The 21,146-nt window shown below is 39.5% G+C and overlaps 1 protein-coding gene across 2 annotated transcripts in view; it reads left to right on the plus strand.

The window, feature by feature from the left end:
- gxylt1a (glucoside xylosyltransferase 1a) overlaps positions 1 to 17,642 on the plus strand; it is a 35,341-nt gene extending 17,699 nt beyond the window's left edge. For both annotated transcript variants that reach the window (XM_078416522.1, XM_078416523.1), the window contains 3 exons: positions 7,155 to 7,278; positions 9,027 to 9,199; positions 16,247 to 17,642. In XM_078416522.1, the coding sequence (XP_078272648.1) occupies positions 7,155 to 7,278; positions 9,027 to 9,199; positions 16,247 to 16,408 (459 nt within the window). In that variant the 3' untranslated portion in view covers positions 16,409 to 17,642. The remainder of the gene's footprint in view (positions 1 to 7,154; positions 7,279 to 9,026; positions 9,200 to 16,246) is intronic.
- The last annotated feature ends 3,504 nt before the right edge of the window (positions 17,643 to 21,146 follow it).

A 21,146-nucleotide genomic window follows, 5' to 3' on the forward strand; every position in this document is an offset into this window, starting at 1 on the left:
ATGATGTTGTAGGGATCACTGAGACATGGCTACAAGAGGACCAGGGCTGGGAACTGAATATTCAGGGGTACACAACGTATAGAAAAGACAGACAGGTGGGCAGAGGGGGTGGGGTTGCTCTGCTGGCAAGGAATGATATTCATTCCCTTGCAAGGGGTGACAGAGAATCAGGAGATGTTGAATCAGTATGGATAGAAATGAGGAATTGTAAGGGTAAAAAGACCCTAATGGGAGTTATCTATAGGCCCCCAAACAGTAGCCTCGACATAGGGTGCAAGTTGAATCAGGAGATAAAATTGGCGTGTCACAAATGTAATGCTACGGTGGTTATGGGAGATTTCAATATGCAGGTAGACTGGGAAAATCAGGTTGGAAATGGACCTCAGGAAAGAGAGTTTGTAGAGTGCCTTTGAGATGGATTCTTAGAACAGCTTGTACTGGAGCCTACCAGGGAGAAGGCAATTCTGGATTTAGTGTTGTGTAATGATCCTGATCTGATAAGGGGACTAGAGGTAAAAGAGCCATTAGGAGGCAGTGATCACAACATGATAAGTTTTATTCTGCAAATGGAAAGGCAGAAGGGAAAATCGGAAGTGTCAGTATTACAGTATAGCAAAGGGGATTACAGAGGCATGAGGCAGGAGCTGGCCAAAATTGACTGGAAGGAGGCCCTAGCAGGGAAGACGGTAGAACAGCAATGGCAGGTATTCCTGGGAATAATGCAGAGGTTGCAGGATCAATTTATCCCAAAGAGGCGGAAAGACTAAGGGGAGTAAGAGACACCTGTGGCTGACGAGGGAAGTCAAGGACAGCATAAAAATTAAGGAGAGGAAGTATAACATAGCAAAGAAGAGTGGGAAGACAGAGGATTGGGACTCTTTTAAAGAGCAACAAAAGTTAACTAAAAAAGCAATACGGGGAGAAAAGATGAGGTACGAGGGTAAACTAGCCAATAATATAAAGGAGGATAGCAAAAGTTTTTTTAGGTACGTGAAGAGGAAAAAAATAGTCAAGGCAAATGTGGGTCCCTTGAAGACAGAAGCAGGGGAATTTATTATGGGGAACAAAGAAATGGCAGACGAGTTAAACCGTTACTTTGGATCTGTCTTCACTGAGGAAGATACACACAATCTCCCAAATGTTCTAGGGGCCGGAGAACCTAGGGTGATGGAGGAACTGAAGGAAATCCACATTAGGCAGGAAATTGTTTTGGGTAGACTGATAGGACTGAAGGCTGATAAATCCCCAGGGCCTGATGGTCTGCATCCCAGGGTACTTAAGGAGGTGGCTCTAGAAATAGTGGAAGCATTGGAGATCATTTTTCAATGTTCTATAGATTCAGGATCAGTTCCTGTGGATTGGAGGATAGCAAATGTTATCCCACTTTTTAAGAAAGGAGGGAGAGAGAAAACGGGTAATTATAGACCAGTTAGTCTGACATCAGTGGTGGGGAAGATGCTAGATTCAATTATAAAAGACGAAATTGCTGAGCATTTGGATAGCAGTAACAGGATCATTCCGAGTCAGCATGGATTTACGAAGGGGAAATCATGCTTGACAAATCTACTGGAATTTTTTGAGGATGTAACTAGGAAAATTGACAGGGGAGAGTCAGTGGATGTGGTGTACCTCGACTTTCAGAAAGCCTTCGACAAGGTCCCACATAGGAGATTAGTGGGCAAAATTAGGGCACATGGTATTGGGGGTAGGGTACTGACATGGATAGAAAATTGGTTGACAGACAGAAAGCAAAGAGTGGGGATAAATGGGTCCCTTTCGGAATGGCAGGCAGTGACCAGTGGGGTACCGCAAGGTTCGGTGCTGGGACCCCAGCTATTTACGATATACATTAATGACTTAGATGAAGGGATTAAAAGTACCATTAGCAAATTTGCAGATGATACTAAGCTGGGGGGTAGTGTGAATTGTGAGGAAGATGCAATAAGGCTGCAGGGTGACTTGGACAGGTTGTGTGAGTGGGCGGATACATGGCAGATGCAGTTTAATGTAGATAAGTGTGAGGTTATTCACTTTGGAAGTAAGAATAGAAAGGCAGATTATTATCTGAATGGTGTCAAGTTAGGAAGAGGGGATGTTCAACGAGATCTGGGTGTCCTAGTGCATCAGTCACTGAAAGGAAGCATGCAGATACAGCAGGCAGTGAAGAAAGCCAATGGAATGTTGGCCTTCATAACAAGAGGAGTTGAGTATAGGAGCAAAGAGGTCCTTCTACAGTTGTACCGGGCCCCTGGTGAGACCACACCTGGAGTACTGTGTGCAGTTTTGGTCTCCAAATTTGAGGAAGGATATTCTTGCTATTGAGGGCGTGCAGCGTAGGTTCACTAGGTTAATTCCCGGAATGGCGGGACTGTCGTATGTTGAAAGGCTGGAGCAATTAGGCTTGTATACACTGGAATTTAGAAGGATGAGGGGGGATCTTATTGAAACATATAAGATAATTAGGGGATTGGACACATTAGAGGCAGGAAACATGTTCCCAATGTTGGTGGAGTCCAGAACAAGGGGCCACAGTTTAAGAATAAGGGGTAGGCCATTTAGAACGGAGATGAGGAAGAACTTTTTCAGTCAGAGAGTGGTGAAGTTGTGGAATTCTCTGCCTCAGAAGGCAGTGGAGGCCAGTTCGTTGGATGCTTTCAAGAGAGAGCTGGATAGAGCTCTTAAGGATAGCGGAGTGAGGGGGTATGGGGAGAAGGCAGGAACGGGGTACTGATTGAGAGTGATCAGCCATGATCGCATTGAATGGCGGTGCTGGCTCGAAGGGCTGAATGGCCTACTCCTGCACCTATTGTCTATTGTCTATAAAATGTTACCTATCCATGTCCTCCAGAGACACTGCTTGACCTGCTGAGTTACTCCAGCTCTGTGTCTTCTATGCAAGATTTTGGCATCTGCAGTTCCTTGTGCCTCAATATTTTATGTATATTGTATTTGATATAATCTAATGTCCTTTGAAGGATGGAGGAAGCACAGATTGATATATTTGTAGTTAATTATAGTAAAGCATGAGATCTATTAAATCACTGTTAGTCCATTGGTTTTTAATGCATTAATTGCGGTATTGAATGATTTAGTTGATTTTTATGAATGAGATATAAATCATATATGGTGAAGTTTAAATTTAATTTAATGAAGTACAAAATCAATCACCCGAATACAGCTGATCAATAAAATTTATGTACTGAACCTAATTCTTGGCTTCAGTTAACTATGAATCTTTGTTTTGAAACATCTTTCCAATGTTTTTGTGACAATAAGCGTCAGGAAGTTGGAGGTGCAGTGTGAAATATATTTGATAGTGGAATAGGCAAAGCCTTCAAGTTTTAATCTAATATCCACACATCCTCCCACTTTCCCACAGCAATCACAGAGTAATGATTAAGATAGGTAAACCTGAATGAAATTGCACTTGCCAATATCCTTGTTTTCTTTTTGATATTTTTTAGCTCGGGTTAAGTCTTTTCAACTCCATTTGGGGCACAACATTATAATAATTTAAACAACAGACCTTTTGAAATACCAGCTGATATACATTAGTTTACAGGAGAGTAGTATAGTTCATCATCAAATTGGAGAATCATGCCGCAGAAGACATTTCCTTAATTAATAGCCACAATCTAAGATCTTGAAAGTATTTTCTGCAGGATTGAATGTTAGTAATTGCCTTGCTTTGACCATATGATGGCGCTATTGGGCTGTCATGCAAAAAGGCTTGATTTCAATTTAAATGTGGGAAAAAAAACTAGTTGTTGAGGAATATGTCACAAGCTTCTAGTTTTAGATTGGCTTGCTTTTACACTAAAACATGCTTAAAGTAGAATAAATGATTGCTTATAACGACGGGAAAACTGCCTGCAGTATTGCGACAGTTATTTTCTGTTGATTTAGATTTGTTGCTCAGCACTGCTCAAACTTAAGCCTGCTATGTATAATTAGGAGTTCATTCATCATTTTTGTAATGAAATCTATGTGGTGTATTGGGGAACATTTTTCATATTCACTTGCAGGTTATCAAACTCATTCCAATAACATGTACTTCAATTTTTAAATGTATGAAATATTATGTATCAAAGGACATTGTAAAAGTTGTCATATTTTTTATCAGCATTTTGTTAGCATAGTGGTTTGGGCATTTGTTTTTGGTAATTTTAAGTGCCCTGTATGGTAGGATCAGCAAAAATGGACAGTTAGATATTCTGAAGAATTGCATGTTGACTTTGTTATATTTGATCATCCCTTTCAAAGCAAAAACTTTAACAACTGCTCTTGGAATTGGAGAAACATCTAGAAAATAGAACGGTACAACACAGGAACATGATGCCATGATAAACTAATCTCATCTGCCTGAACATGGTCCACAGTCCTCCATTCCCTGCATATTCATGTGCCTATCTACAAGCCTTTTAAATGCCACTATTCCATCTGCCCCCTCAGCCACCCTTGGCAGTGTTTCCGGGCTGCCACCACATTTTGTGTTTAAAAAAAAACTTGCCCTGCACATCTCCTTTAAATTTTGCCCTTCTTACCTTAAAGTATGTCTTCTAGCCTTTGTCATTTCCACCCAGTGAAAAGGGTTCTGATTGCCTAGCCTATCTAAAGGCCATTCAGCGTGTGAACCAATTTGGAATGTAGGCCATACAAAACACCAACTGCATTCAATAGTTTACCTGCAATTGTTACTTCATAGTTGCATCACATTATATGCTTTCTAGCATCTATTGATTGCAAAATTACTGTGTATGAGTGGAAATTTTGTTTTAAAATTATGCATAGAAGCAGGTGTAGACCATATGAGCTCTTAAACCTGTTTTGTCATTCAATAAGATAATTTCTGATCCTCTGCCTCGTCCTGTCTTCTGCCCAGTTTCCATTCCCATTGTTTCCCTTATGACCAAGATTAATAGATTGTGCTCACTAAGCATGCTCAGCACTGAGCATTGACAGGCCTCCAGGTATGAGATTTACAGCAGTGTGAACAAAGAAGGTATTTCTCCACTCTGGACTAAATAGCATAGCCTCTGTCCTAAATTTTCTAGCGAGGGAAACTATCACTTAACATCTCTCACAATCTCTTTTTTGAAGAGATCTATATTTCGAGCTGTTAAAGGTCCATCCTACTCGATCTCTTGTCATAAGTCAAGCACGTTAGCTCAGGAATTAATCAAGTGAATATTTGATCCACCATGTCAAAAACAATTATATTCTTTACAGAGACCAAAATTGCACATGTTACTCCATGCTCTAAATATCCACCCTGTCAATCTTTTAGTTTTCCATTAAACCTTAGTTTCTCAAAACCATCCTTTAACTGAATAGTACAGAACTTCCAGTTGTGGTCGAGACATTCTCTAATTTCAAGTGAAGTTCTGTTTTGATATTTAGAATGAATTTGAAGTAAATATCTGCGTTTGTGATTGTGCCTAATATGATGTCCTGTCAGTGTATGTCGTGAGAAATGAAGAGAGCTACCATTATGATATCATATCATATCATATCATATATATACAGCCGGAAACAGGCCTTTTCGGCCCTCCAAGTCCGTGCCGCCCAGTGATCCCCGTACATTAACACTATCCTACACCCACTAGGGACAATTTTTACATTTACCCGCCAATTAACCTACATACCTTCATTCATTCGAGCAGTGTGATGCCGTTTTGTTACTGACGTCCCGTCAGCAGAGGCTCAGGGAGAAGCAATGCTGCCCTTGCAGCAGCCCAGATGCAACATTGACCGTTTCTCTCTCCATAGATATGCGGGACAGAAGTCTAGTTGGCATAATGAGATTGTGATTTTACATCTTTAGGGCTCAATGTTCTGATATTTACTGCTTGAATGTTTCTATTGTCTAGGAGTCCTCTTAGTTTGAAGCTTTTGAGATTTTTCTCCATAAAGGGGCAAGAGCCTAAAATTGCCCAATCGAACCATTCGTATTCAGAAATGAACAATGAATAGCTATTCATGCAGTAGTAGATGCTTATCAAGGCTGATGCAAAGAAATAGAAAAATAGAGTACATAATTGTTTTATTTACACACGCATTGCTGCCGTTGCTGCTGATGTGTATACACCGATGTGCCAAAACATTATGACTACTGACAGGTGAGGTGAATAACATTGATTATCTTGTTACAATGGCATTTGTCAAGGGGTGGAATATATTAGGCAGCAAGTGAACAGTCAGTTCTTAAAGTTGATGTGTTGGATGCACGAGAAATGGGCAGGAGTGACTTTGACAAGGGCCAAAATGTTATGGCCAGACGACTGGGTCAGAGCATCTCTGAAACAGCAAGGCTTGTGAGGTGCTCCTGGTCCGCAGTGGTGAGTACCTACCGACAGTGGGCCAAGGAGGGACAAACAACAAACCGGCGACAGGGTGTTGGGTGCCCAAGGCTCATCGATGCGCGAGGGCAACAAAGGCTATCCCGTCTGGTCCAAACCGACAGAAGGTCTACTGTGGCACAAGTCACAGAAAATGTTAATGGTGGTTACGGGAGGAATGTGTCACAATACACAGTGCATCGCACCCTGCTGCGTATGGGGCTGCGTAGCCGCAGATGATGACCCCTGTCCACCGTCGAAAGCGCCTACAATGGTCACGCTACCATTGGAACTTGACCTTGGAGCAGTGGAAGAAGGTCGTCTGGTCCGATGAGTCCCGTTTTCTTTTAGATCACGTGGATGGCCATGTACGTGTGCGCCGTTTATCTGGGGAAATGATGGCGCCAGGATGCACTGTGGGAAGATGACAAGCGGAGGGAGTGTGATGCTCTGGGCAATGTTCTGCTGGGAAACCCTGGGTCCGGCCATTCATGTGGAAGTCAATTTGACACGTGTCACCTACCTAAACATCGTTGCAGACCGGGTACACCCCTTCATGGGAATGGTATTCCCAGATGGCAGTGGCCTCTTTCAGCAGGATAATGCGCTCTGCCACATTGCACACATTGTTCGGGATTAGTTTGAGGAACATGATGAAGTGTTGGTTCTTGTAACTTGATTTTTTAGTGTTTTAGTTGTGTGTGGGACATGGGTATTTTTCTTTGAAAGTATATATGTTTCTATTGCAAGTTACCTTTGGCTGTTCATCTGGGGCAATTGACTGTAGTATTAAAATTAGTATTTTTTCTTGGGTAGAATGATATGACAACTGCACGGCTCAAATGGGAAGATTTACTTCTACCTCTCTTCAAGAAGTACAAACTCAACATCACCTGGGGAGACCAAGATTTACTCAATATTGTTTTCTATTACAACCCAGGTAAATTTCTTGTTTCTCTTTCTTGGTTACATTCTCTATCATTTAGAAACAAGGAATGGCAGATGCTGGTTTACAAAAACAACCACGAAGTGCTGGTGTGACTCAGCGGGTCAGGCATTATTGGAGAACATGGATAGGTGACATTTCAGGTTGGGTCCCTTCAGACTGATTCTGGGGAGGTTGGTGGGAAAAGTAAGCTAGAAGCGACATGGGGCAAGATAAAGCCTGGCAGGTAATCAGTGGATACAGGTGACGCGGAGGTGTGATTGATAGGCAGATAGTTGGACAAAGGACAGAGATGAAAAGACAAAGTATGAGACAAAAGATTGAAGAGTTGCAAACTATGAAGTTAGAGGAAGGAATGTAGTTGGAAAGGGAGGGAGTGGGGAGAAATTGGTGTGATTCCAGGTATGGCACGGGGAGTGAAAGAGTGGAGATTGGGGGTAGAAAGAAGAGTGGTTTTGGAGTTACCTAAAATTGGAGAATTCAATGTTCATACCGTTAGGCCTTAAGTTACCCAAGCGGAATATGAGGTACTGTTCCTCCAGTTTGCCTGTGGCCCCATTCTGGCAATGGAGGAGGTCCAGGACAGAAGAATCAGTATGGGAATGGGTAGAGGAGTTAAAATGGTTATCATCTGGGAGATTCAGTAGGCCTTGGCGGACCGAGCGTGAGTGTTTGGTGAAATGGTCGGTGACGATGTACAGGAGGCTACATTGGGAACACTAGATGCAGTGGATAAGGTTAGAGAAGAGTCACATGGACCTCTGTCTCCCCTGGAAGGACTGTTGGAGTCCCTGGATGAAGGTGACGGAGGTGGTATAGGGACAGGTGTCACATATTCTGCAGTTGCAGTGGAAAGTACCTGGATAGAGGGTAGTTTGGATGGAAAGGGATGAGTGAACCAAGGAGTTGCGGAAGAAGCAGTCTCTGCAGAAGGCAAGAAAGGGTGGGGATGAGGAGATGTGATTGGTGGTGGGGGATCGTTGGAGGTGTTGGTGGATGATGTGTAGGAGGTGGTGGCTGGTGGGTTAAAAGGTGTGGATTAGGAGAACTCTATCCTTGTTCCGTCTCGGGGAAGGGGAGTGAGAGCAGAACTACAGGACACAGAGGAGATGCGGGTGAGGGATCCATCTATGACAGTAGGATGGAAACCATGTTTAGTAAAGAAAGAGGACACCTCAGATGTCCTAGAATGGTAAGCTTCATCTTTGGAGCAAATGCACCAGAGATGGAGAAATTGAGAGCAAGGGAAAGCAAATTTGCAAGAGCCAGGGTGGATGATAGTCTCAATAACTGGGAATCGGTAGGTTTGTAGTAAACATTGGTCGATGATCTGTCTCTTGTGATGGAGAGAGGGAGATCAAAAAAGAGTTGTCAGAGCTAGTCCAAGTAAATTTGAGGGCAGAGTGGAAGTTCGAGGTAAAGTTAATGAAATCAACGAGTTCTGCTAACTGTCCATGTTCTCCTGAGAAGCTGCCTGACCCGCTGAGTTACTCCAGCACTTTTTGTCTTCTGCATTTGTTGTTCATGTAATTTTTTGACCATGGAATTTGAGTTGAGAATTTTTTATGGCATTTTAATTTGAATGACAAAAAAAATCATATAGATAAGCTAAAAGAATTTGATACATATCAAATAAAAAATTATCTGAAACATTTGTATTTCTTTTTAAAAAAAAAACATAAAATAGCAATGACATGTTCTGTAGAATGCAATAATTTGGTATTATCTTTATTCTACTGTAGAAAGTCTTTTTATTTTTCCATGCCAATGGAATTATCGCCCAGACCATTGTATGTATGGCAGCAACTGTATGGGAGCAGAGGATGAAGGCATCTTTGTTCTTCATGGAAATCGAGGAGTCTACCATGATGAAAAGCAGCCAGCTTTCAGAGCTGTGTACAAAGCAATAAAAAATGTAAGTATTGCATTTTCAAGATGTAGCCTCAGATAATTAAAACTCTTTATTCACTCTGTTTGATATTATCCATTGATGCACCATAAGTGTAATACTTAAATATAGTTGCAAAGAAGCATTTTTGTGAAATTTATGCAATGCGACTGCCTCTGGGTCTGGTGCTCTGTGAATTCATTTTTCATTTGCGCGACGTTATTTACTTGGCTCCTGTTACATGTTTTAAGTCTGGGAATTTCAAGCAATGGTTTCCAGCATTGAAATATGATGTAGCAGTAGTTATTTTTCTCTAAAAATCAATAGTAATGGCTCTTGTAATTAGTCCAATGCTCTTAGGGACATTTTTTCTTTTTCAGTCTTCAGCAAAGTTACATCAATTAAAGCCAGCACTCTGGCAGGTAATAAGCTATTGTGTACACATAAGCTGCCACCCCTTCATGTGTGCAGCACTTATGAGTTCCTTTTGTACTTGCTTACCTTTGAATAAATAAAAATATAATATTATTCCTTCCATTTGTTGTTTAATGCCATCCATTAACCTTTCTAAACACTAGAACATCAATTAATACTTGGTTAATTTTAAATGGAACGCTGCAAAGATTGGTGCTTGGGTCTGTTATTTAATATCCATCAATGACGAGCATGAAGGGATCTGGTGATATATCCAACTTGCTAACGATGAAGGGACAAGAAACCACAGATGCTGGAATTTGGGTGGAACACAAAGTGGTGGAATGAGAGTGATCAGCCATGATCGCATTGAATGGCGGTGCTGGCTCGAAGGGCTGAATGGCCTACTCCTGCACCTATTGTCTATTGTCTATAACTCAGTGGGTCAGGCAGCATCTCAGCAGGACATGGAAAGGCGACATTTAAGGATGAGACTCTTCTTCAAACTTTGCTAAAATTAATCTTGATGACGAAGTAGCTGTGAGAAGGATGTAGTGGCTGCAAAAGATATGGGCTAGTTAATTAAACTGAAAAGTGGGCATCATAATATGTAGAGAAGTGTAAACATTGACTTTGGTAGGACGGAAATTTTGAATATTAATTTTTTCCATTCATATGTACTGAGATTTGCGTGCATATGAATTACAGAAGGTTAACATCAAGTACAAGTCCTCCCCACCTTACAAATGCCCGACTTATATACATACAAGCAAACATTTGGGAGGATGGATTTGCCAGTTACTGCAGGGCTGTAGGCATCTTCTATCATGTGGGGACTTGGTTCACAACCGCAGTCTTGGGAATGTACCCAGCTGTAACCTGTGGTAAACAGCAAGAAGACAAAAAGGTCTTTATTTCCAAGGAACTGAACTAAAAGACGAAGGATGTTTTACTGCAATTTTGCAGCGTTTTTTTGAGATGGACATGATACTTAGTACATTTATACCAGATATACCTTTAGTCTCCTTGCCAAGGAAAGATATACTGGCATTGAAGATCAATAGGTTAGATCAGAAGCTTGATTAGAATGGCTCTGTATTCTCTGAAATGTTAGGTGTTTCTTTTTCCACTGACGGCACCTGACCTGCAGATTAATTCCAACAAGTTCAATTTTTGTTTCAATTTTTCAGCTGCTTTAAAATGTTGCTTTTTATAATTCTCTGGGGCTTAGAATGAATATGCGTTTATGGGGACAAGACATTAAAGTGGAATTGATGTCGAAGTTCAGTCAAAATATTGACTTGAGCAGATCATATAAATTTTTCCCAATATCCAATGTTGTTCAACAGAGCTCCATTTTGGGCACCTATGTCATGTAGAATTAGGGAAGCTTCTAAAGCACTTCCAAGTATCTGCTTGTACCATCCCCATAATTAGTATTAGTGATCATGATGAACATTTATTTTGGTTATATCTGTAAGTTCTGTACACAGCACAGTTAGCAGTTCTAAATTGTTTCAAAAGTGCTGAGATGATCAGATACACAGAAGTGAAGCCACATGCACGCATTCTGAAGTCTTACTGAGTAATCACAAGAGACTTATTTAATGAATAAGCTTGCTCTGAGATTTTGAAATTCAGTATCTTTCAGGCTGTAAAGTTAAAAAAACACTAAAATTCAGTTAAAATTCATATAATTAAATAATAGCAAATCAACAGTTGCCTTTTCATTGATAGCAGTTGCTACGATAAAAATTAAGTTATCTCCAATTTAGAAGTTGAGACTATTGATTACAGCGGAAGTGTATTGCTATAAAACTTTGATTGCAGTGTCCTGTGAGTATCATAAAGCTGTATATATAAAGTGCTTTTATCACTCAATGCAATTTCCTTGATGGTCTTATTTTGTATTCTGTGGATGTTAGCATTAAGGTCAATCTACTAGAAACATTAAAACATTAAAGAGTTTTTTTCAGGAGCATAGAAATATGAGGAGAGAGATTATCCTAACAACCTGGAGTGGATTTATCAGCTAAGGTGTATGTAACAAATATAACTAATTCTACTCGCTCATGATTGTTATTTCATTATGATAAGAACATTACAGCCTGCAAAATGCAATGAATTCTTCTACTGCCAGAATGTAGATTGTGTCCATTTAAGACTATAAAATCTAATTGAGATCATTCAAAGATTAATTGTTATTTAGACCGGGATCATTAACTCCAGCTTCATTGGTGGCAAGGTCAATTGAGCGTCTATGGTATTTTTTTGTATTGCTGCAGAAGTTCTCATTAAATTCTATGATGAAATGTGAAGTGATGGGAAGTTTTTCATGTTTTAGTTGCCTTTGGAATTTATGTAAGTAATTGATAAATACATATTTCCTTTGGCCCACTATTCTAAAGAGATAGTGAATAGTTAGTATTCACAAAACTATTGTTATTAACTAATACAAAATAAGTTAGAGGGTTTAATTATAAACACAATTCATTCATTTTGGGTGCACCGATAGTGCAGTATTATCAAATACGTCAGATGAGAATACTGTGAGGGTACTACAAACTCCCCAATCATAATAACAAGAAGCAGTTTTTCCTTTATTCATTGCCTGGTTTCTGGTCATCAGAAGGCCAGAATTTATTGTCCTCTTTTACATCTAATGAACGGAATGTCTAGCTGGGCTATATTGAAGGGCACTTCAGAGTCAATCACATTGGTAGATCAGGGGGTCACACATAAGCCAAACTGGGCCAATCTCCTCCCCCTAAGGACATTAGTGAGCCAGGTGGGTTTTTTACAACAATCTTATAATTTTGTGGTTATTAGTAATGTCCAGTTTGTCTTAATTCCTGTTGTTTAACTGAATTTAATTTCCACACGGCCATTGAGAGATTTTATATTGTGCCTCTGTGATACTAGTCCAAATCACCAGTCATTAATTTAACCTCAGTGCTGTCACACTATCATTTTGCAGAGTGCCAGATTTAAATTCTGTTATTTTGAAATCCTGTTTTTAATATATTCTGATGGGAACATCAGTGTCAATGCTGTGATCAACTTCAAACCAAGTTAGATGATAGAAACTGTACTCGTAGCTTGATTCTTGCTCCTCCATCTCCAAGCATTCCTGAGTTATGATTGCACAAGTATCCGGAGTATTATATAATTCACCATTTCACTATTGATGTTTTTTTTAAACTGTTTCAGTTAATCCCAAACCTATCTCTCAAGTTTTATTTTTCACGTTTGGCTATTTCATCAGGGTGACATTTAATGCAAATGCATATCATAGGCTTTGTTGTTCCTGATGTCTTCTCACTGCCTATATTACTTTCACCATCTGACCTGTTCCTCATATTTAAATGGCCCTGGCTAGGACTATCAATAGTAAGGTTGTGTTTTGGGTGAGGCTTGTTGTGGGCAGGTGTACTGTAACCTCCGCAGTATAATATAACAAATGATACTGAGAGCAAAACCATCTCATTGGGTCATACTGTCTCTTGCATAACTGAAGATGTTATTATGAAAATTTAAATAAATGAAAGAAGAAAGTGAAAATACTACACGGGGCCTGCTGATTATCCATGACTAAATACACTGGGCTTGTATACACTGGAATTTAGAAGGATGAGGGGGGATCTTATTGAAACATATAAGATAATTAGGGGATTGGACACATTAGAGGCAGATAACATGTTCCCAATGTTGGGGGAGTCCAGAACAAGGGGCCACAGTTTGAGAATAAGGGGTAGGCCATTTAGAACGGAGATGAGGAAGAACTTTTTCAGTCAGAGGGTGGTGAAGGTGTGGAATTCTCTGCCTCAGAAGGCAGTGGAGGCCAGTTCGTTGGATGCTTTCAAGAGAGAGCTGGATAGAGCTCTTAAGGATAGCGGAGTGAGGGGGTATGGGGAGAAGGCAGGAACGGGGTACTGATTGAGAGTGATCAGCCATGATCGCATTGAATGGCGGTGCTGGCTCGAAGGGCTGAATGGCCTACTCCTGCACCTATTGTCTATTGTCTATTGTCTAAATATTGACCATTAATGTCTAATGGTAATGCTTCAGATCAATAAGGAAAATATACATCAAGCGTTTTTGTTTTTATCATACTTTAAGTCAGGAGGCTGGAGATCTTCCTTCCTGGCCAACCTCATATATCACATCTTTCACAGCATCAGCTTTATTCAAGAATCCTTCAGGTTCAAGAGTAAAGTTTGGCAAGTATGGTACTTCAAAGAATCACACAGTCAATGATGCCTATAACAAGTCTTTAATTGCAGTTGGATTCTGCTGCAGAAGAATCTGTCCAGGCCTAGGCTGGTGCCCCAAAGAGGCTTGATAAGCACAGTTAATGGAAAGAGATTGAAGTTGAGATGGAATGAAGGGAGGAAAGAGCACAGAAATGAGGGATGAGTCGAAAAAATAAATGTGCTTTTCCTTTTTTTTGTTGACTTGCAAATACAATTCTTAGTTGCTGATGTTAATTCTATTAGTATCCTCAATATGCACATTCACTGTGAGTTTATTGTCACAAACTCCTGAATCGTCCTACATTTAGTCAGAACCAGGTATTGAAGACTTAAAGGCAAAGAAGTCCTAGGGATAATTTGGGAAATGGAAAACAAGTGGTGAAAGAAGTCCCACAATTTGCTTATTGTTCATGATGAGTAGTTTTTTTTATGTGCACCCTATGTTGTTTTGGGCAAACACGTTGAATCAACAGGTAAAACTGATTAGAGCTGGGATTATTCAACAGGTCAAGCAACATCTTTCGAAAAAGGTAGTTACCATTTGGGGTTGATGACCTTTCAAGTCAACAGGGAAAAGTGAAAAGCAAAACCAGTTTTAGGATGTGGAGGAAACTGAAGGGAACAAAGTGGAAGGTGTGTGTTGGGGCAGACACAAAATGCTGGAGTAACTCAGCGGGGCAGACAGCATCTCTGGAGAGAAGGAATGGGTGAAGTTTCGGGTCGAGACCCTTCTTCAGGTGGTGTGCGTTGGGCTGGTGGCAAAAGAGATGGCAGAGTCAGGTACAGAAGGATGATAAAATTGTTAGAGAATGACAATATGTAGAGATAGAGGGAGTACGAACAGGAGAAGACAATTTAACTTAGAACAGAGAACATAGACCAGCACAGCACAAGAACAGGCCCTTTGGCCCTCAATGCCTGTGAACAAGATGCCAAGATAATCTAATCTCATCTGCCTGCACGTGATCCATACCCCTCAATTCTCTGCATATCCATGTGCCTATCTAAAAGTCTCTTAAATGCCACTATTGTACCTGCCTTCACCACCACCCTAGCCAGTCATAACATTTTAGATTATTTATGGAAGTTCATGCAATCTGTTTTTCTGTTGTTTGCTAGTGTTCTTGTATTCTACTTTCTCATTTGTTAGTCATGTCTTGGCTGTCCTTTGCTAAATTCTGAGATGTTTTCACTTGTCAGGCTTAATTTTTTTACTGGCAACATTACAAACCTTTTCCTTTGATCTAATGTTACTTAAGGGCCACTGCTGAATTACTTCCTATTATTGCCTGAAAGGGGTATCTATAATTTGTTAGCTATGTATTGATAGCTGGCGTACTATCATACCTTTTCTGTATTTCCATTACACCCTATTATTCTCAGAAGGCCACTTAACTGCCAGATCATCAATTAATCCTCTCATTACACACTAGATCTAAGATAAAACAAAAACATTTTCATTCTATCTAAAATAGTCTGTTCCCTATTTGATTTCTCAACATTCTGACAATCCTCTCTTATACGCAGCATAAAGCAACCTTCCACAACATTACTGCTAATTTGATTTGGCCAGTCTTTGTCAATTAAAATCTTCCACAATTATTAACTTTGTATGCTTTTGTTATTTCCTCATGTTTCTGCTATGCTGCATGGAGGCCTGCGTACAACTTACACGAGTGGTTCTGCCCCGTGTATCTTAGCTCCACCTAAACAGATGCTGTAAGAAAATAACTGCAGATGCTGGTACAAATCGAAGGTATTTATTCACAAAATGCTGGAGTAACTCAGCAGGTCAGGCAGCATCTCAGGAGAGAAGGAATGGGTGTCGTTTCGGGTCGAGACCCTTCTTCAGTCTCGACCCGAAACGTCACCCATTCCTTCTCTCCTGAGATGCTGCCTGACCTGCTGAGTTACTCCAGCATTTTGTGAATAAATACCTAAACAGATGCTGCTCAGCGACACCTCTTTCTTTGTCCTATTTGTGCCCTTCCTTGCTTTTCATCAGCCAATTGCTCAGTCAAGTTATAAATTTGTGGGTCCTTTATTAGACCCTTGACAACAATGGCAGTATCCACACTGTATCACATTGTGGCAAGAAGCCACTGCAAAATTCATTCCACTTTTTAGGAAGTGATAGGCTCAAACATTATTATATTTGAATATTTCGCTGTTCATAAGTTGGGCGATAATAAATTATGAACTGTTATTGGCATTATCTTCTCACTGATGTCCATAACATCCAGTCAGCTACTTTGGAATTTCTGCAAACCTGTGAAAATTTGATTGCATCTAAAAAGTAAGTCATCAAATGACATTCGATTTTTTTTTCTTGCTTAAGATTTCGTTGCTACTTAAATGTAATTAATTTATGTATTGTTAAGCCATATTTTTCTCAATATCTCTACAGTACCCTTTTGGAGAAGATCCCGTCCATTCACTCTTGTATCCACTTGAAAAAGAACTGCAGAAAACTACAAATACCTATTGTGGAAGGATCCATCACTTCTTCACACAAAGGCTAAAGAAGAGTATACGAACTTTACAGGGAAAAGTTTCGAGAGGGAGGTGATTTTGTGCAATCACTGTTTTTCTGAATTAATTTTTTGCCTTGAACTTTAAGAACATGGGTTTTCTATTGACCTAAATATGGGATGTTTTTAAACATGAGGTATTTTGAAATGAAATAACCGACTCCAATCATTGTATCAACATCGGTATTTACGCTGAAAACTGGAAGACAATTTCTATAAATGTCAATCTCCATTTAGGCACTAATTTACCTTTTTTTTTAAACTGAAGAACTTACTTAGTGGAAAATATTGTTTACAGAGACATAAGTGTTATTCTGTCGATTGAAGATATATTAGAATTGTTGACAATCTGTTTATTGTGTGTCTTTATGTAATTATAGTAATTAATCTGAAGTTATGTGATGCAAAGTTAACTTCAGATGTGCTATTTGTTCATGACAATCAAGTTGTATAAGGTGCTTTTGCTCTAGGCTCCATTGGAAACTTTGCCTATTGTAATCCAGTGTGCTAACATATAAGTGGATTGATTAATTTTCAATTATCGATGAACAAAGTAAGCAACAGAAAGTAGTTCACTTTTAGTCAGTTACAATTTTTCTAGCAATAAAGGAATTCATACCAGAAAAGATACCAAATTGGTACCTGTTATGAATAGATTTTCCAGCTATTTTAGAAAATGAGTGAAATTGCTTTGTGCATTGTAGCTTCATTTTGAGTTCGAAATGCAGAATGTTTATGTGGCAAATTCATGTTTACACCTAAAGTGTGCAGACGCAATGCCCAGTACATAACTGTTTTACAGTTTTAATATGTTGGTGGAATTTGTCTTATTGCTTATACTGCAGGAAAATCTATCACCCCTCTAATTGAAGATAACTGGTAGTAGTCAGCCTGGACTGAAATGTACTCAGTCATCTCTCAGCAGTTAAATTTTATTTCGCAGAGTAAAAGCCTTACTGCCTGTCATTGATTCTTTTTGCAACTTCTGGGAAATGGAATACTATGTAAACCATGTAAATGTACCAGATGACTGCATGATATTGAACTACTAGTCATTTAGAGATAAATTAGTGAGAATTGAGTGTCATCAATTCATCATTTATTTTTTTTGTTAATTGCTTATTATTTTAGTCCTTTCAGATTGAAATCCCTGGTGGAATTTAGCTATTACAAGTAAGCAGCAAACATTTTATACAGGTTTGGAATTATCTAAGGTATTTTCTAAAAAAAGATTGACAAACTTAAAGTATTATGGTAAATGTGAAAATGCAATGTGTATTTTTTAATGAAATAAAATTGACTATCAAATCTGTTGATGAACCAGTGTACATCATATTGCTCTGAGAACATTCAAATAAATGTGCAAACACCAGAGCTAGACAATAAGCTTGCACTGCCGAAGCACAAAGAACATGTGGATGAGTCTCTAAAACTGTGATCCTCCTCGTCTGTTCTGCCTTATTTCTCAATAGATGAATTTATTGAACTAGTGCCAAGGCATAAATTTACATTTTAAACCTTCCTTCTTACTTTGAAATATTGTCCAAAATTAATATGGAACATTTTTAATTTTGTGTCCCTAAGGAAAGGCATATTTGAAGAAACCTCAAGAAGTCATCTGAATAATATTTAAAGTAATTTTACTTGGTCAGGATAATAGCTTGGATAAATTCAGAGTAAATTTCTTGACAATGTGTGTAGGGACTAATCCAATTGATGATAATTTAAAATAATAAAGGGGATTATTATGGGAAATTACTCATTCCCTCATGAAGAGTTTCAGAACGAGGAGACACAATAAAATCACTGCTCCTCGTAGTTGGCAATTTCATGGAAAAGGCTTTGTATCAGTGGCTGACAAAGGGGTGAAGAGAAATCTTCAGACTGAAAAGCCTAACCCTGTTCCAGTGACATTGTTGTTTCAAATTACCAGTGTAGAAGCAATTGTTATGTAATATGTTTCATGTCAGGATATCCCCACACCACTTCACAGCTGATTATTTGAAGTGTAGTCTTTTGTAAGATAGCCTGTCAGCTCATTTGTACCTGGAAGGCCATTCAGAGATAATTGATTTGATTTTTTTAAAATAGGGTTAGTTGAAATAAATACACAAAAACAAGTCTTTTTTTGTAAATCGAGTGGGATCACTAGAAAGAATAAATATCTTATCCTAATAGTGGCACAAAGCATCAATGCAACGCTGTACTAATGTCATAAGAGTCATACTAATTAGGTTTGCTTATGACACCAAAATTGAAGGAGTTGCAGACAATGAGGAATGGTGTCAGAAGATACAGCGGGATATAGATCAGCTACAGAAAGGGTGGAGAAATGGCAGATGGAGTTTAACCTGAGCAAGTGTGAGGTGTTGCACTTTGGGATGTTGAATGTAAGGAAAGAGTATACAGCTTAACAGCATTGATGTGGCAAGGGATCTTGGAGTCCATGTTCATCTATATACTAAAACTCGTTTGTTTGTTTGTTTGTTCCTGAACTACAGCCAAAACGGTACACGATAGCATGACAATTTTAGGCCCACCTTACTCACCGTTGGCCCTTTGGTACTAATGGAATTAGTTTCATTGAAATCGGTGTTATATTTTTAAAGTTATTCACATTTAAAAATTTAAATCTATCACCTAGGGAGGGAGGGGGAGGATGGGGGGAGGGAGGGAGGATAAGGGGGATTGAGGGGGATGGAGTGGGGGGGGAGGGAGTGGGGGGAAGGGGAGGGGGGAGGGAAGGGGGGAGAGGGGAGGGGGGGTGGGAGAGGAGAGGGTGCTGCACCAATGCAGGAGAGGTTTGGCCCAATGGGCCCACTTAGTTCAGTAGCTCTCTAAAGGTGGCAGCACAAGTAGATAGAATGGTAAAGAAGGCTTATGGTATGCTTACCTTCATTGCTCGGGCATTGCTTATAAGAGTCAGGAAGTCATGATGCAGCTCTATAGGTGGTGAAGGCCTGGAATCCATTACCAGGGGTGGTGGGGGAGGCAGATACGATAGTGGCGTTAACGAGGCTTTGAGATAGGCACATGGAAGTACAAGAAATAGAGGGATTTGGATCATGTACAGGCTGATGAGATCAGCTTAACTGGGTGTCATGTTCGGCATAAACATTGCAGGCCAAAGGGCCCATTCCTCTGCTGTACTGTTCCGTGTGCTATTTACAGCATTGAAGCAGGCCCTTCAGCCCTTCTCATCCATGCTGACCTAGATGCCTCAGCTAAGCAAGTCCCATTTGCCCACATTTGGCCCATATCTCTCTAAACGTTTTCCTATCCAGGTATCTGCCTAAGTGTCTTTTAAATGTTGTTATTGTACCTGCCTGAACTGGCAGCTCATTCCATATGCACACCACCCTCTGACTGAAAATGTTGCCCCTCAGGTTTCTATTAAATCTTTCCCTCTCAGCTAAACCTTTGTCCTCTGGTTCTTGATTCTCATACCCTGGGTTCAAGACTCTGTGCATTAACTCTATCAATTCTTATGATTTTATGTACCTTGTGGCATCGGCGAAGACGCTTGGTTGACAATAGCTGCACTGACACACTCATAGGGTGAACCTGCCTGAAAATGTTTATTTATAGTGAAGGACGATAGTGACGAGAAGGTCCGTGTCCATGTATTCCAAGCATTTTGCAAGGAAGAATATCTGGATTGCAAAACAATATTTTCACAAGATTGACGAAAAAAAATCATCTTTTGGCCTTCCAGGGAACAGCAGAAGCAGCAGAATGGATTGTCTCACACTTAGTGCAAACAGGATCATGAACTGCTTGTTTGTTGTAGTGGATGAGGGTGAAGGACTCGAGGGGTAGTGAATCAGAATTTTTTTTCTACTTTCCAGGAATGTATGGAATAGAGCAATTTTAACAATGGAGAGTATGACAAGGTTCTACCATTGAACTAATGCTAACATTAATTTTGTATCAGATGTAATTTAATTGGTGACACTTGTTTTTGAGTCAGAAAGTTGAAGGTAAAAGTCTTATGGACTTGAGCATAAGAATCAATTCCAACACATCGCTGCAGGGTTAGTGCTCCATGGTGAGACAGATGAGATGGTAAACTAAAACCCTGGTTGTCTTCGAGGTGGATGTAGAAGTTCCTACTGTGAAGTAGAACAGGGGAGTTGCGTCTAGTGCTCTGACCAATGCATATATCTTGTGCAGCATTGATTTAAAAAAGAACACTATCCATTTTTAAGATTATTAGTTGTGGGAGTTTGCTGCGTACAAATTGCCAAGTTTCTTATAATAACAAGTTTCTTCTTTAGGCCTGAAGCAAATTAGGTTTGTTGTGATTTGAACATATAAGCCACGATATAAATTTTTCTCAAGGAAAATAGACACGTTTTAATATTTATCTTGTATTAGAAAGCGCAGCTAATGAATAAACGTGTCATTCTATCATTGCTTCAGCAATAGTGATTTCACATGCACAAACCTATTCAAATTCTAATCCCAATTTCCTGTGTGTTCCCATAACCTTTTACTATTGCTCTTTTGGGAAACACATTTAAAAATAATTTATAACCGTTCATAGAATAATTTGTAGCAGAGAATTCTAAATTCTAGCAATTCTGTCTATTGAGTGTTTTTACAAGTCCCTTTATATTTTGTACGTGATTTTCTTTACTGGAGTCATAATATGATCTCATCAATCACTAGAATCACTCTATTACAGTTTATCTGATTATTACCATCCTGCGTTTATATTCTAAATTCTATTCGATCACCCTAAAACTTGGTATCTCTTGCAATTTCACTATGTCC

This window comes from Rhinoraja longicauda, chromosome 20 (genome assembly GCF_053455715.1).
Source record: "Rhinoraja longicauda isolate Sanriku21f chromosome 20, sRhiLon1.1, whole genome shotgun sequence".
Taxonomy (NCBI): Eukaryota; Metazoa; Chordata; class Chondrichthyes; order Rajiformes; family Arhynchobatidae; genus Rhinoraja; species Rhinoraja longicauda.